The 15,802-nt window shown below is 46.6% G+C and overlaps 1 protein-coding gene across 1 annotated transcript; it reads right to left on the minus strand.

Annotated features, from left to right (window-relative positions):
* Nucleotides 1-3,212: 3,212 nt before the first annotated feature.
* On the minus strand, nucleotides 3,213-3,437 carry T265_06547 (hypothetical protein; the record flags this gene model as incomplete). The annotated part of the gene is made up of 1 exon (XM_009171843.1): nucleotides 3,213-3,437. One exon carries the CDS (start codon nucleotides 3,435-3,437, stop codon nucleotides 3,213-3,215), a length of 225 nt encoding a protein of 74 aa, XP_009170107.1.
* Nucleotides 3,438-15,802: the final 12,365 nt, after the last annotated feature.

Below are 15,802 nucleotides of genomic sequence, written 5' to 3' on the forward strand. Positions count from 1 at the left end.
CACCAGCTCGGCGTTGCCATGGTGACGGCCAGATCGTATCGTTTCCCCGTTCTGACCTGAGTAGAATTCCCACGAGTGCAGTCTATCGAATTCCTCTCTCAAATGCGTAACACACAGGGTTTTGAGACATCTTGTAGCTACCCTATCACCCACACACTTGACTGTTCAGCTGACAATCGCTCACTGGATCACGAGACTTATCTTTTTTCATGCCCACAACATGTCACATTAAGGTGACTCATCAGACATCGATGGTCTGCACCGTCTAGTGAGCGTAGCAACTATTAAGTGCTGACGCACCTATGTACACGCAAACGGATCTACATGTAAGGAAACCGAACACAGTCAGCACATACTCGCGCGCGCGATCCACACTTCACAGTATCTATGTTTTCTCTCCTATCATTAAATGACCGCGGTATGATCTAGCTGGAGATTCCTGCAACCGTGCTTGTTGCGCGTCGTCTCTCCACCCCGTCCCGACATGCTGACAAACGGTGGAGCACGAAACTGTTTGTGTGGGCCAAGTTTTGTGTAGCCCATACACAAATCATCACTTTCGTCTTAGAAACATTGATGAAAAAGTACACAAGGTCGTAGCAAAATTTATTTACGTTACAAGATTTTTTCCTTCTGGAAGGCAAAACTTACTTGCGATAATGTTAGACCTAAGGGAATAGAAGTCGCTAAATACGGCCGGCGGGGGCGGGAGGGGGGTTGGCTACAACAGCGCACCTTGTTTAAAGAGCCTCCACACATCGGTTTCCAATTGCGTTACTGCTAGAGGTGACATCGGTCATCACACAAAACACCATCGATCCTCGAGCGTAACCAGTCATCATCAGCTTTGCGTTCCGTGGCTGAAATCAGATCAGATGAATGCGGTGAGAGGCGCAGAGGCATCAAATTCAGGCGCAGTACACTGGATAGCTTTATCCATACAGACAGATGAGATACGAGTACTCACTCTGGGTACCCTCGGGATGCCATGGAAGTTGACCATTTGGAAGGACAGCTGAGGCATCGACCCACGATTAGGACCGTCGTAAAAGATATCGCTCGTATCGTCTTGTTTAGCCCATCCAACGGTGTTGTAGAAATTTTCCGCTGGCAGTTCTGCAACAGAGAGGTAATTTTTGAGATACAGGGAGTTGGAACTTTCGGTTTTGCTGTGAGCACTGCTGTTGTCACGCTGCGCAACAATGGAATTTAGCACGGAGCCAAAGGGAAAACCGTTTTGTCTTGTACAACATGAGTGACTCTCGTCTTTCGACCTGACAGGTCAACCCTTCAAAGAAGGGTTCCTCTAACTAGAGAAAAGAAGCATGGTTTCTCCTTGTTACAATTTCTGAATTGGGAATTATGAAACTTTGAATTGATTGATGGAGGTTGTCTCGGATCGGAGCCGCCAATGCAAAAAGTGCATGTGCGAAAAGTTAAGCCCCGCCACACTTTTTGCCAATTTGCTCCAGTTGAATGCAGCCACACAACCTTGATCTATTTTTGATGAAAATAATTCCTTACCCGCATCTAGGTTCATTTTGTGCAAAAATTCTCTCCGTTCGCCCGTAAAACCTTAAATGAACTTTCTGACGCTTTCTATTCTCGATCATGACAAGGAGACGGCAATAGGTTTTTTGCAAAGCCACTGAGTGATCCATCAGCAACGTTTATGCAACAATGGCCACCAAATGACACTTTCTACTGTTTCTGACAGGTGGAGGTGTAATGCCCGACAGTGTCGGCAAGACCGCTGGAGCGGTCTAGGATTGAGTTTAGAACAGTAATTCTAATCATTTATTGCTAGTCCAAAAATTTGGCGAAAATCAAATTCTGTTCAGAGGCCCACATGACCGCTGTCGAATGGAAGAATTTCTCGTGAAGTTTGTGACTGGCGACTTTTGCAGACTCCAACAGTTATCGGTGGCCCAGGTTTCCACGTCGAGATCGATGAAACGCTAATATCTCGCCGTAAAAACCGCGCAGGGGGAGTCCTTCCCCAGCAGTGGATTTTCGGAGGGATCTGCCTGGAAACTAAAGAGGTGTTCATGTATGCAGTGCCAGATCGAAATGCGGCCACTTTGATGGACACAATCCAGGCCTGCATCGCTCCCGGCTCAGTCATCATCTCTGATATGTGGGCATCTTACCAAGGAATTGGAAGGAAGATTGACTTGAATTATACTCATGAAACGGTTAATCATACAGAAAAGTTTGTGGATCCAACCACTGGAACTCACACAAAATTATTAATGCCATGTCCCAATTTTACTCTCCTCAGTGAAGCTAAAAGTACACATTTCATATCTCTTTTTTCCAATCTATTCTAGGTGGCAGGGGTTGATTTTTTGGCGGGGCTTGTCTGGAAAAGATCCCTTGTCCTTGAATTGCTTCAACAAATGGCGTAACCGAACTTTTCTCTATAGGTTTTTGGAACCAAAACTCTACCGAAGCGAACACATGAACTTACGAAGCCGAAAGTGAACGGTGTAATTGATTGGTTGTCCGGGTAAAATTGGGCAGGGTTGGCGTTTACAATTGTTCAGGGTCACATTCAGAACTGTCCCTATCCGGGTGGTTTGTGCTGCAGGGAACGGCAAGAAATGGGATGATGACAAGCAGAGAAAGTGATACAGTCGCATAAATCTACAAAACAACACGTCTCACAAAAAGGGGCATTCTTTTTTTTCAAATATCTAAGTGGATATGTTGCGAACGAGGCTAGTCTCAATGCATACACACGCTGTCACCCCGCCCTCAGGTGACACTCCACTCGGTCCTGTTCCAGAGGTTTGATTCTCACTGTGTTACTTACTTACTTACTCACTTGCAGAGAGTCAGCAGCTTGGTGAGCATTATTTGGAAAAGGTGAGGATATTGTATCTGTGGAATAGAGCAATGCGCAAGGGAACTCACGGCAGATGGAATACAGAGTTGCCGGCCGGTTCCCTTGGACCGAATCCATCAGAGCAATCGCACAGCAAGCGAAGGCGACTAATAAGAACATTGTCTATGAACAATCGTTCTCTTACGCGGGGTCTCATTTAAATAGGTTGGTTGAGCGTATCAAACGCGCAACCCAATCTGCTTGTACGGCGCCATGCGACTGTTTGCTTTGGCCAAGATGATTTCAACTAACTGGAATGGAGGAAATTCTTTAGTTGAACTTGTGGAATTTGCAATCCACAAAGTGCACTAACTAGCCTTATCTGTTACAGAAAACGGTGGAACTGTTTTCGTTCCCACACATGCACCTTGGAGCGTGGGAATTCAGACAATTTGTCGCGACTTGTATGCATTGTTTTGAATCGCAGTGTGTTTAGCGGAGCACACTGCAACTTTCCGGCGCCCGGGGGCTTTGGCATGCGTTCCGTGGGTAGTTGGCTAATCAATGGAATACGCAGGTACATTAAGGCCACATCAATGGCTAGAGACATTGTCAGACATGGCCCAGTCGCGCCCTCAATGGCGCTCGTGCATCCAAGCTATTGCCTTCAATGCACAGCTTCATTTCCAACCCCCCCCACTTGACAGCCCATTGACAGTGCTGGATTTATGCACCAATTTATCAGCTCCCGCCTGAAATGCGCAGCTACCTCCCCCTCCTTCCCAAGTCATCGGTGAACTAAACTGCGGCAGCTACTACCACTGTTCGACGACTACGCACTGGTCGACGACTACGCGGTTCTTACAGCTCACAATGATGATGATGATGATGATGATGATGATGATTAAGGCTCTCAGGGGAGATTTGACTGCATCTATCACCAAGGAGATGAAGATAGTCTTTGGTGTCATATCCCAGTCCAGTCCAGTCCAGTCCAGTCCAGTCCAGTCCAGTCCAGTCCAGTCCAGTCCAGTCCAGTCCAGTCCAGTCCAGTCCAGTCCAGTCCAGTCCAGTCCAGTCCAGTCCAGTCCAGTCCAGTCCAGTCCAGTCCAGTCCAGTCCAGTCCAGTCCAGTCCAGTCCAGTCCAGTCCAGTCCAGTCCAGTCCAGTCCAGTCCAGTCCAGTCCAGTCCAGTCCAGTCCAGTCCAGTCCAGTCCAGTCCAGTCCAGTCCAGTCCAGTCCAGTCCAGTCCAGTCCAGTCCAGTCCAGTCCAGTCCAGTCCAGTCCAGTCCAGTCCAGTCCAGTCCAGTCCAGTCCAGTCCAGTCCAGTCCAGTCCAGTCCAGTCCAGTCCAGTCCAGTCCAGTCCAGTCCAGTCCAGTCCAGTCCAGTCCAGTCCAGTCCAGTCCAGTCCAGTCCAGTCCAGTCCAGTCCAGTCCAGTCCAGTCCAGTCCAGTCCAGTCCAGTCCAGTCCAGTCCAGTCCAGTCCAGTCCAGTCCAGTCCAGTCCAGTCCAGTCCAGTCCAGTCCAGTCCAGTCCAGTCCAGTCCAGTCCAGTCCAGTCCAGTCCAGTCCAGTCCAGTCCAGTCCAGTCCAGTCCAGTCCAGTCCAGTCCAGTCCAGTCCAGTCCAGTCCAGTCCAGTCCAGTCCAGTCCAGTCCAGTCCAGTCCAGTCCAGTCCAGTCCAGTCCAGTCCAGTCCAGTCCAGTCCAGTCCAGTCCAGTCCAGTCCAGTCCAGTCCAGTCCAGTCCAGTCCAGTCCAGTCCAGTCCAGTCCAGTCGAGTCCAGTCCAGTCCAGTCAGGTACGTCCACACAGGAGCTAGAGAGAAGAACAGTGCATCTGAGGCCACACATCTAAGACTGATCTACCATCCTCACGCGTTAGATTTGCGTTTCAAATAAGGTCACCGAGCCCAAGTGGTGAGTAAGACACTACGTCGAAATACCCTGTGAACTATGGCAGAGGGTAGGGAGAGATATCGAAGGACGAATTTGTCATACATACATGTGGAACATGGGAATCAGAAAGAAAACATATAATGTCCTAGCTGACATCCCATCCGTAGGAAGCACGAGGGATGGGTTGCCCAAACCTAGACAGGGGAAGCCAAGAGGCAGAGACCGGGTTCGAACCACGGATCTTCCGCTCAGTAATTCGTGAGCTAACCACTGAGCCATCTCGCCCGATTATCGGGTTCACACTATGTTGACCATTCTTCCGTGAAGCATCCACAGTGGACTGAAGTGAGCACTTTTCACGAAATCAACAAGCTATTGGGCCACAGATTTGACAGTGAGTCCCACTCGTTCAAGTATACTCAAACTACTGGTAGAAGAATGTCACTGATTTGACCAGAGTTGCAGAGATTAGTAATTCACCGCAGTCAACTCATCATCATCATCATCGTCATCATCCGAATCATCATGTTATCAGCACCTTGTTCCTCACAGGTCACATCCTGCTCATGTTCTTCCTCTTCACCAAAATCATGCTGGTCACCATCGTTATCATCACCAGCCTCTTTCATTATCTTGATCGTCATCCACATCATCACAAACTTCACCAGCATCAACGACAGGTTCGATCCGTGTCACGCAAGGTTTCTGTCTTCGGCAGTGTCGTTCACCAAAAAGCTGAGAAGCAATGTTGCGTGCCTAACCTAGCTAAGTCTAGTGAGGTTGATGTAATTTTTATTGTGGGGAGGGGTGTGGATTATCATCGTGTGAATCTTTACACGGAAGTCGTTAGCTTGAGTGAACGCACGTCAACAAGCTTTCAGAAACGACTGTGTTTGACAGTGGCCCCAAGGACTGATTTGTTTCGTCCTGGGTTAGCGATTAAGGGAGATGAGAGCGATCAAGATGTCCGCGTTTGTTGATAATAGCTTCACCACCAGCGCACTGCACGACTGTTTGAAAGTGGCTTTTTAATGAATCCTATGGACCACCCTACGAATCACTATTGATTTTCATTAGCTAATCTCTCTTTTACGAGTCGTTCGACGTACTGATGCGACATCGCGTCCAAGGGTACCTAATACTTTTAACGTCATCAGCTGGTAGCGGTTGGATTTCTGGCACATGCAAAGGGGGAGTTCACCTCAGCTTTGTAAACCCTTTTCTCGATAGACAAGCTGATGTCATAAACGAGAGATTCAGCTGGGTTCCAGGTGAGTCCCTCGAAAAACCAAATTATATTGCAAGTGAGTGCATATTCGCTAATTTCGTGCAATTCGGTTTCAAGTGGAACATAAGGTTGACGGAAACCCGAGGACTGCGCCTACCTGATAAGCCCGAAGTGGAAAAGCGAAATCGGTCGTGGGCTGTCGACGGATTTTCAGGAACCTTATGAGTGGTGTCTCACAAATATATAAGCTGATATCACATTGCATTTTGACAATGCTGCTTTCGTCTTCCCCAGTCAGATTCCGATAACGTCTTTAATTGAACCGTTGGGCATGACTGGGTTACTCAGGACAGAGAAATTTGTTTGTCACCCCATTTTACCCATCAGGAAACATTAGATTCAGTTCGGATCCTACTCAGACGTGTTTACGGCTTGTGAGTGAGAGGCAGGCGCTGGGCTACGAAACAAGTATTGATGTGGTTCAATAGTGCTTGCATTTCGATGTGTTCTGATTTAAGTAAAGCCATGTCGTTTACTTAATCGATATCTGTGCCCAACTACTTTTTGCGGTAAGCGAGAGTTAAAACCCAATGACTGTTAAACACTGGTGTGTCTTGGGTACAGGACCTGGTTTGGTGTGATTGTCGCGACCTGTACTGCGTGGAGTATGTTGACACAAAGGGGTCCCTTGATCGTCCGCGAACCTGTTCAGCCCTGTCCTGTGTGTTGGTGTGGAGTTGTACGCAATGTGAAAACACTATGGGAAACCACATATGAGCAATACCAACTGAATATCATACAAAAACGATTGGACCTTGTATGGGCCAAGGTCGTGCCCATGGTATTTGATGCAGGTGAGAGCAACGTAAACAAAAGTGATTATATGGTATCCGAACAAAACGCTGTATCTGAAGAACGCACTACCTGTGAAGAGTGTGAAGTTTCCATTCCGAGAAGATCCGAAAGATTGCGATCAAAACCACCACTGGACTATAAACATCCACACTCTCATTCATGTGATGAACATGACTGATACTCTATTCATTATTCTCTTGTTTTAATATTCCATATGCTGTACATATACGCCAGTTCGAAATCCTACGTGCTACTTGTTACGCTGATCTGAATTCTGGATTTCTAGTTCGTCTGGTTATACTGATATACGTGTGCAACGTCATTCTCACAGATGAACAATGTTGCTTTTAACTGATCAACCCAGCACCCGTTTGTTCTATCTGACTGCTGTTCCCACCCCAGTGCCTGGTGCCAGAAAAAGAACTCACGATAAGGAAGACAACAGCTTTATTGTGAACAAGCAAGTGCCAAAGTTAAAACGGTTTCGCATCTTTTGACATTGATCCAAGCTGTCTGATCAGCGTTTAGTGAACACCCATCAACATCTATGAAATGCCTGAACGCTGATCATGTTCGATCGTGCTTCTGTGGCGTGCCTGAATACTCATCGGCTTTTTCTGAATCGATTGAATGATTGACCGGTCTGGATGCTTTCCAGCTTCCCTGTGGAGATTTTGGTGGAGTTTCAGGGTCTAAGTGGTTTTTTTTCAGGAATCCGACCCTCCTGAGAAGTGTTGGAAAAGTTAATTAGGCAAGGTGCGGCCGTTAGAGCTTCCATTTCTTGGGCTTTTGGAATTGAATGCGAGTCTTCCAGGACTATTCCTATCCATGAAGATGTCGAAGAAGAAAGTGGAAGGGGACAGTCCTGCCTGATAGCACTGGACGCGATGAATCATCCTCGTCATCATTATCATCATCGTCCGAACAACATCGGTGCTAAACGCTGGCGGTTCTCTGCCGTACAATCCGTTTGAAAGCAGAGTAGACGAGGAGGAGACTTAGTGTTAGCCTTGCACAATCACTCTAAAGTACATGCACCTCCAGCCGCCTATTCATACACTGACAAAAAGAAAGACATTGATATCGCTTAGCAGACATACCTTGCAGCTTGTCCAACGAGGCATAACTGGGTAACTCGTTCAAGATGGCTTAGTTGTGAAGGCTCAAACCTACTGACAGGAAGGTTCATGGTTCGTGTTGACTGTTCTTGTCTCTAGGCTTGGGTAACCTGTAGCGTCTCAGCGCCCGTTCTCCTTTCGGTTGGTGTGGCATCTCGACAGAACTTCCAAGGACCACGGCTGTTGGCACACAGTGAGGAGATTAAAGAGGTCAAAAATTTATGTGGGACCTCTTTGTTCCACAGACACTGTCTGAGTGTCAGTGAAGTCGAATAATGGTGAAGAGTGTTGGCTTCTAGAAGACTGCTCCAGAATAAGTCATCATCACCATCATCATCATCATCATCATCATCACCATCATCATCATCATCTCATCATCGGCACCATCATCATCATCGTCATCACATTTATCCTCACCGGCACCATCACCGCCATCATCATCATAATCACCACCAACACCATCATCATGAACATCATCATCATCATCATCATCGTCACCACCATCATCATCATCGTCGTCGTCATCATCATCATCATCGTGAAGGCGAGGAATAGTCACCTGCGTCTAAACTACGACAGGAATCCGGGGTACCATCACCTCCAGTAGTTAATAAGACCATCTAAGTAGTAACTGACGGCATGATTGTCATAGACATCGGTTAGCCGCTATATCGTCCAATGTCTTCAGCCTAGCACAGGTGTGGTCACGTGAATTCCCTTCTGGAATGGGAACAGCTTCAATGCCCTCTGTTGTTTTTATGGCATCTTTCATTCGCTACTGTCATTTGTGAACATCTACCCACCTCCAGGCTTCTGCCGCTCTGGACTGGGCACGTAAAACAGAGTGCTCTTCCAGGTAACTTTGCGGACGTACGTCCAGCCAACTTAGGTTGTAGTTGCGGATACATTCTCCGAGTGAATTTTCCCATCTGCTTAGCCAGAAACCCGTCTGTTGATCAGTTAACTTCGAACTTGCCGACACCAGCCGATCCAATCTACGGCTCTGGGCAAAAAGAGGGTGATTCAACACGTGGCGCAACTTGCAAGGACAATTCTGGCTTTTCATACTCATGTGCTCACTTCGTGTGTCACTGCCGTCAGAGTTAATGCAACTTCCGTGTTGCGTTCCTCGACTTTCATTTTCGCTCGGTGAATTCTCAGAGGCGTGTTGAAGCACGGCTTTGCAATTTGAGGAAGTACTGGATGACTTTGGTCAGCTTTTCAAGTAATTTTTGTTTTTAGGTCCCCTTCAAAAAAACCAATGTCACTTGCGTATACCAGATCGGCAAGATATGTTTGTTTTTAACCAACTGAACAGTTTGAAGGCCACCTATTAAGCCCGTTCGATCGATATTCAGGACATCGATCCAAAGGATCCGGGAAAGGACCACTCGATTTGAAATCCTGGGAGATCCTCATGCATTGTCATAAACTGTCGGGTGGGCTATTCGACTGCTCGACTGTATATCACACTGCTCCCGACATAGCACGTCAGACAGGCGATGAAGGTCACTACCCGTTGAGTATTTCACTTATAAGAAGCACTATATACGGATACATACTCAAATAAAACAGATTTACTAAAGAAGACGATTCGACCGGAAGGAGATGTCGAGCGCTAGAAACCTAATGTGCTTCGAGGAGAATAAAATAAGTGAGCAGTTTGAAGCAGAGAACGAAACTGAGCGCAAATGGATCAGATCATCTGACACAGGTAACACAGGCATCCTTGACAGCAGATATGATTTGAAACTCCACCTGATTCGGAAAACGCACGCATACATTGGTTAAAACGATGGAACAATTTGTTCTACAAAAATTTCGCATTTACTTCCCTTGTGTGATCATTGGGTTCGTTGTTTAACTCGTTGGAACAGAACGACTTTTTTGTCGCAAGTGTACCAGCTGCCGCTGAAAACATCACTTGCACGCCGAATCAAACAGAAACATAAATCGCTTCCACCAAAATATACTGTTGTCTTTCGTCAGTTGGATAGAATTTTACGTTTGCAAGTCTGCAATCTGTACACCTTGAGGGTGTGATATGGGGACAGCCCACCAACACAGGTTTGTCGTACATGTGCCTCTCAACGCAAACGCTGAGAGCGTACACAGATATCGATCTGGCGGACACGATGCACGGTAATGTCGCTTTCTTACCCGAAAAGAATCAGTCAGGCGATGGTGGAGACTCACTTTTGACTGTTTGGTCACTTAAATATGGTTCAATAGCCAGTGGTATTTTAGGGGTGCGCTCTCTTGTTGGATCGATATGCGAACGTCGAAAGACAAGTATCGCATTTTTGTTCGATGTTCACACACAAAGCTGATGAAGAGTTTTGCAACCCTTACCGCTGTCCCTTGTTCTGCTCTCGTAATTTAACACGTATGGTGTGAAACGCTTTTGTTAGTTTGAAATACGTGTATGTATCGATCACAGAGACCACGGCCCAGTCAGGACACACGTCGTGTAATGACAAGTCTAGACAGAGTGAACTCACCGCTAAACAAACCGAACAGTCAATCGAATCAATCGAACACTCCGTCTGCGAAACTCGGCAACTGCACTTATCTGGTGATCCCCAAGAAGAGCGAAGAGATTTCAGCAACCTTATGAGTAGTATGTTCGATGGTCAGAACAGTTTCTTCCACGCTTATTCCAGTGAAATGGTAGTGTGTTAGCGTGTGTTCAATAGCCGAATCAGCTTAGTGTACTGTTGTCCGGCTAGAGAAGAGACTGAACTTGTATTGGTATGTGTGACCTTGAGAATACTGGGCGAAGTATAAACAGAGCCCGCAAAGTCACGGCGAAGAACCAGCTTATGTGCTCCAGAGGAAACCAGAATCCTTAATTTAAGCTCTTCGCTAGTAATTGATTGTCAGGTCGGTGAGCGGTTTCGACATGGTGATCTCCAAGAACCGTGGTTCGAGCGTTTGTTTTACTTCGAATGAATGAGGTTCAACATACAACGGAAGGAGTGACTAGTAACTGATTGTGAGGTCGGTGAGTGGTTTCGAGCGTTTGTTCTACTTCGAACAAATGAGGTTCAACATACAACGGAAGGAGTGTGTTCTCAGTTTCTGCACGGAAAACACCGGACCTGGTTTCATGATTGGAACGTTTATATCAAGCACTAGGGTAAAGAAAAAGCCAGTACACTTTCTACAGGTGTCGTATATCTTAGCTTTGTTGCATCGAGCTTTACTGGTTATGATTGGACCAGTCAACATTTCACCCAAAAGATCGTCTGTTAGAATCCGGCGCGACAGAATGACTAGAGGTATATGTTCAAATGTCACGTTTAGCATTGGGTACTACAATCCATTGGACCGTGATCACGAGGTGAGTGAAGGCAAGCTCATTCTAGGCTTACAACCTACCTGAGGTATTGTCTGCCTGCTTTTACGCAGAATCAACGGCTGAATAGTATGAACCTCCTGGACGGAACTCGTAGATTATAGGGCAAAGGTGCCGCGCACCTGATGTTACACGATAGACGAACTTCCAGCCGCATCCAACTAAGGGTGGTTCATGTAACGTTCCTCGAGAGGGGATGAGTGTGACTCGCTTCGCCTGTAACTTCCCCAACCGTGCTGTACCATTTGACAGCAGCTATAGGTCAACCGTGATGAGATGGGGGGATGCGTCATTTGAAACCAAGTTGTGCTACTCTGACAGAAGGCAGCGGTGCCACTTGCAGAACTATATACATGGAGGCCCATGCTACTGATGACACCTGTCAGTAGTATCTAGCCAAGCAATCTAAGGCGTCATTCCTACATATGAGGAAATGTTGACTTACTAATTATTATACCTTTCACAGTGTTTGTTCACCTCTGTTTAGCATTCAGTAGGATGAATGTGGATGTGTGATATCTCCAGAAACTCTGTGAAAAGTGCAGTTTTTACCTTTGTGTGTGATAGCTTGTAACCACTTGGTTAGTGCTTACCAATAGACAACACCCCATTCGACGGGGATTTTCGTTCACTCCTACCGAAAGTACATTTCGCCCTCTGGCCACTTCCTTCCAAGGTAGGTCGTGCGCTACGGAGAATGGCTTCCGTCTGTCTTGGATGCTGTCTGTGACATCCATAAAACACACACGTTCGACAGATACATCGAGATGGTTGCCCTCCTGAAAAGCTGTCATTGTCCTTTTCAAGTTCCAAAACTCACGATCACAAGTCGGCTGGAGGTAGGTTTTGGACCCATTTTGAAGGGCCTCTCGAGAAGAAAGCGCACATCCAGACGTCGGCGTACCAAAGATGCCTACAAATAGCAGAAAACCGGCTGCAAAGCATATGCGATAGAAACGGAGTGGGTTCAGAATGCCTCCCGCCGCTGATTAGTGATCACCACCGCTGCTTCCAAGCTGTCGATTCGACTCTAGTCCCACGAAGCAGAGATCACACAATTTTGAAGTCGGGAAACGCAAACTTCGTTCAATACGCCTGTTTGATTTGTTTCTGTAAGGGGCATTCAGACAACGAATCTAGCATCAGTGGCAATCTTCGGTGTCAAAGGCCGATGGGCACTGCGAGCAGATTATCCGTTAAGCGCTCTTACAGACTTATAGAACAAAACACAAATGCTTACGAACGTGCACAGAAAAAATCTACCAAAGGGGCATGAGAGCGTCAAGCCGGCTTACAGAGATAGCTTCCTCAAAATTTCACACTTAAAGAAAAGCGTGTATTTGGCGGTGAGTCGAAATATTGGTGTAACGGGGGATACTACTGATGAGGCATGCGAGTAGCATGTCTTCTCGTAAAACAGCTTCCTGTCTCTTGAAAAGTGAGATCTATCACCGAATTTGTGGAGTCGCTTTGTAGCATTTGCATGCATTTGAGTAAGAGTCAATGAATATCCGGAAAAGCTCAGGAAGACGCGTTCAAGGAGAAGATGGATATTCAGTTTTTGTAAACAAGATGCGCATGAGAGTTCTGCTTCCCTGTCCAATGGTCTGTAACTGTTCAGTTGGCAGTTTCTAATGAATAACTTCGCAGCGAAGGCCTTCTTCTTTTCATTGGTAGCTCGGGTGATCACGAATGGACCAATAAACTCACCAAGACACTGTTCCCCAACGAACCAATCACGTTAAACTGAAGCAGATGATCTTCAAATCCTACATAAACACACGCAGGCAAAAAGGAGGAACTGCGTGCTAGTGATATCTCATCGTATGGTGAGAAAACGTTTGCGAGCCGATTGCCAAGCTCGGTGAACAGGTCAACCTGATCAAGAATCAGAAACTGTCGAGTTTTGCCTCAAGACAAATAAAGGGATTATGAGGCTTTCACAAACAGAGGTCCCGGTGTGCGGAACTACGCCTTTACCCATTGAGGGACGCTTGGGAAGAACGTCATATTAGGATTGAAAGAGAGTGTGCATCGGATTACATGGCGAAGATTTGCGCATGCTTTGATATGTCGGTTTACCTAGCCAGAAGTGAGGAAATTAGGGGATACATTACGAGAGTAGGAGGCACGAAGGCGAAGTCAATCGTTGTTAGGCAGGATTCCACACGGATCCCGCTATACCGCATGTCTTTAGGCCCTGCTACGGCCGAGAAGCCTGGCCCGCTCGAGGTTGGTCCAGAATTCGGGACGCTTGCCGGTCCGGCATCAAGACGAGATCTGATTGGTCAACAATCTGGACCCAACAGCCAATCATGACCCAGTATTGGCCAAATGCCGGTTGCCAATGGCGCATCAGGAACGCGTCAGAAATTCCGCTTAAGCTATATATACGAAGCGCTGTACAACTGTTCTTGACTTCGTTTTATAGACCTCGTTAATAGACCTTGTGCACCTTTGGTGGTTGTTTTGATGTGAACGCTAGCTTGGGAGGCTCAGACCGAGAACTAAGCTGAGGAAAATACAGTTACTACAACCATGGTCTACTAAAAAACCCGAGGGTGTACGGCACAGTATGTGTGTGAAAGCCTCAAGACTGGACACAGAAAAGGTGTTCAGAGCGGATAGCCGACTGATAAAAACTCAGTCTCCCGATCTTTGGAAATATCTTTTCTGCGTGACCAGAACAAAACGAAAAACAGGGCAACTTAGTGTACTTAAACTGTGCCATAGTAAACCGTGGCAAAGCTCGAAAGGCACTGATAGAGTGAGGCTGAAAAATAGTTACTTTTCGAGTTTTCGCCTACAAAGTTGGCCTTGATGGGAGACCTACATGGAACCCAGCTGAATCACCCGTCAAAACTACATTGCTATGCCCATGAGTTTATCAGTCGAAAACGGAAACTCGGAGACTGTGCCCAGAAGAGCAAGATCACTCGTGGGCTGTTGAGGAGTGTTCAGCAACGTTATGTGTAGCGCATTCAGCCAATCAGGTGACCATATCGTAATCGGGACGTGCTCAAATCCCTGAACACTTTTCGTGGGTCTGGTACCTTTTGAGGATGTGGGTAGCCATTCGACTGAGACAAAAGAGGAGTGTTTGTGAAGCAAGATTTTACCAATAAAAATCAATAGAATTTTCGCCAAATACGCTCATTTGCACACCAATTTGTTTTTATTTTTGCGAGTCAAATGAGCAGCTCACTTGTGGGAATCCGCCTCAATCGACTATGTTGTACCAGGTCACCTCACGTTTCATTTGGTACAATATTCGTGACATCACCATGCATGTAAGTAACACACTACTCATAAGGTTGCTGATTTCGTGCAGTGAATGCGCACGTAAATACCTTTGGGCCTTAGTAGAGTATATAGTTGACGGAAACTCGGCGACTGCACCCATCCTGCTGAAATAGAATTGCGAAGCCAGTCGTGAGTTGTCGAAGAGTTAATATACACTAATTTAGTTTTTCGAGAAACTCACCTGGAACCCAGCTGAATCTCTCGTTTGTGATGTTTCCCGGCAGCTGAACGTGCTGCACAAGGCCACTTCATGTTTAAGTCACTACGATATTTGGGATATCGCGATACATGTACATTTTTGTAATCTACGGATAAAACCAAATTAGTTTGCAGATGAGTGTACATTCGCTAATTTCGTGCAATTTGGTTTCAAGTAGAACATAAGGCTGACGGAAACTCGGGGATTGCGCCTACCTGATGAGCCCCAAGAAGGGCGAAACCGGCTGTCGAAGAGCTTTCAGTGAACTATCCTTCAAGAAAACTCAGTAGAATCCTGTTGAAATGCATGTACCGAGGTCAGGAAGATCAGGCGGATTAAAAGAACGCCTCAGATAACGCATCTGCGTAAAGCGTCCTTCAAAGGTGATGAATTTAATGGAGGTTTGAAGATCGCGAATTGATGGATCGATCCTGAAATGGATCCTTGTTCTCGGAAATGAGAACTCACTATTCAAAATGAGTGTATATCAATGTACTTCCACCTAAGGCTTCGGTTTCAGTTAGGAGCCGTCCGTAGATTTGTACCTTCAGAGGTAATTTGCAAGAAATCACAGGTTAGGCGGACGGAATAACCTCAGCAATGAGGCTCGTCAGAGAAGTTGGAATACTCGTGAAAATGGGACGTTCTTAAAAGTGCTGTATTCATTGTGTGCAAGGTGGCTCAGTGGTTAGAGTGCGAATTTACTGACCAGAAAGTTTTTGGCTCAAAACCGACCTCTGCCTCTCGAAGTTCCCAGTCTAGGCTTGGGCAGCCTGGCAGTATCGCAGCCCTCGTGCTTCCTCCTGGTGGCATGACAGCTAGGCACCGAAATGATGTTACAGCTGAAAGATTATTTTTTATTTGGGTTGGTTAAGGAAGGAATGACATAACCAAGTCCGGTCGGGTGTCACGTGAATGCACTTGAGGCATGTTTCCTCCAACAACCTATAAGGGATACGGAATAATGTTTCGTATTCCCTCTGACAAGCGGCCAACATAAAATGCCCGGCAAGAGCCACG

This window comes from Opisthorchis viverrini (assembly GCF_000715545.1).
Source record: "Opisthorchis viverrini unplaced genomic scaffold opera_v5_136, whole genome shotgun sequence".
NCBI classification, from domain to species: Eukaryota; Metazoa; Platyhelminthes; class Trematoda; order Opisthorchiida; family Opisthorchiidae; genus Opisthorchis; species Opisthorchis viverrini.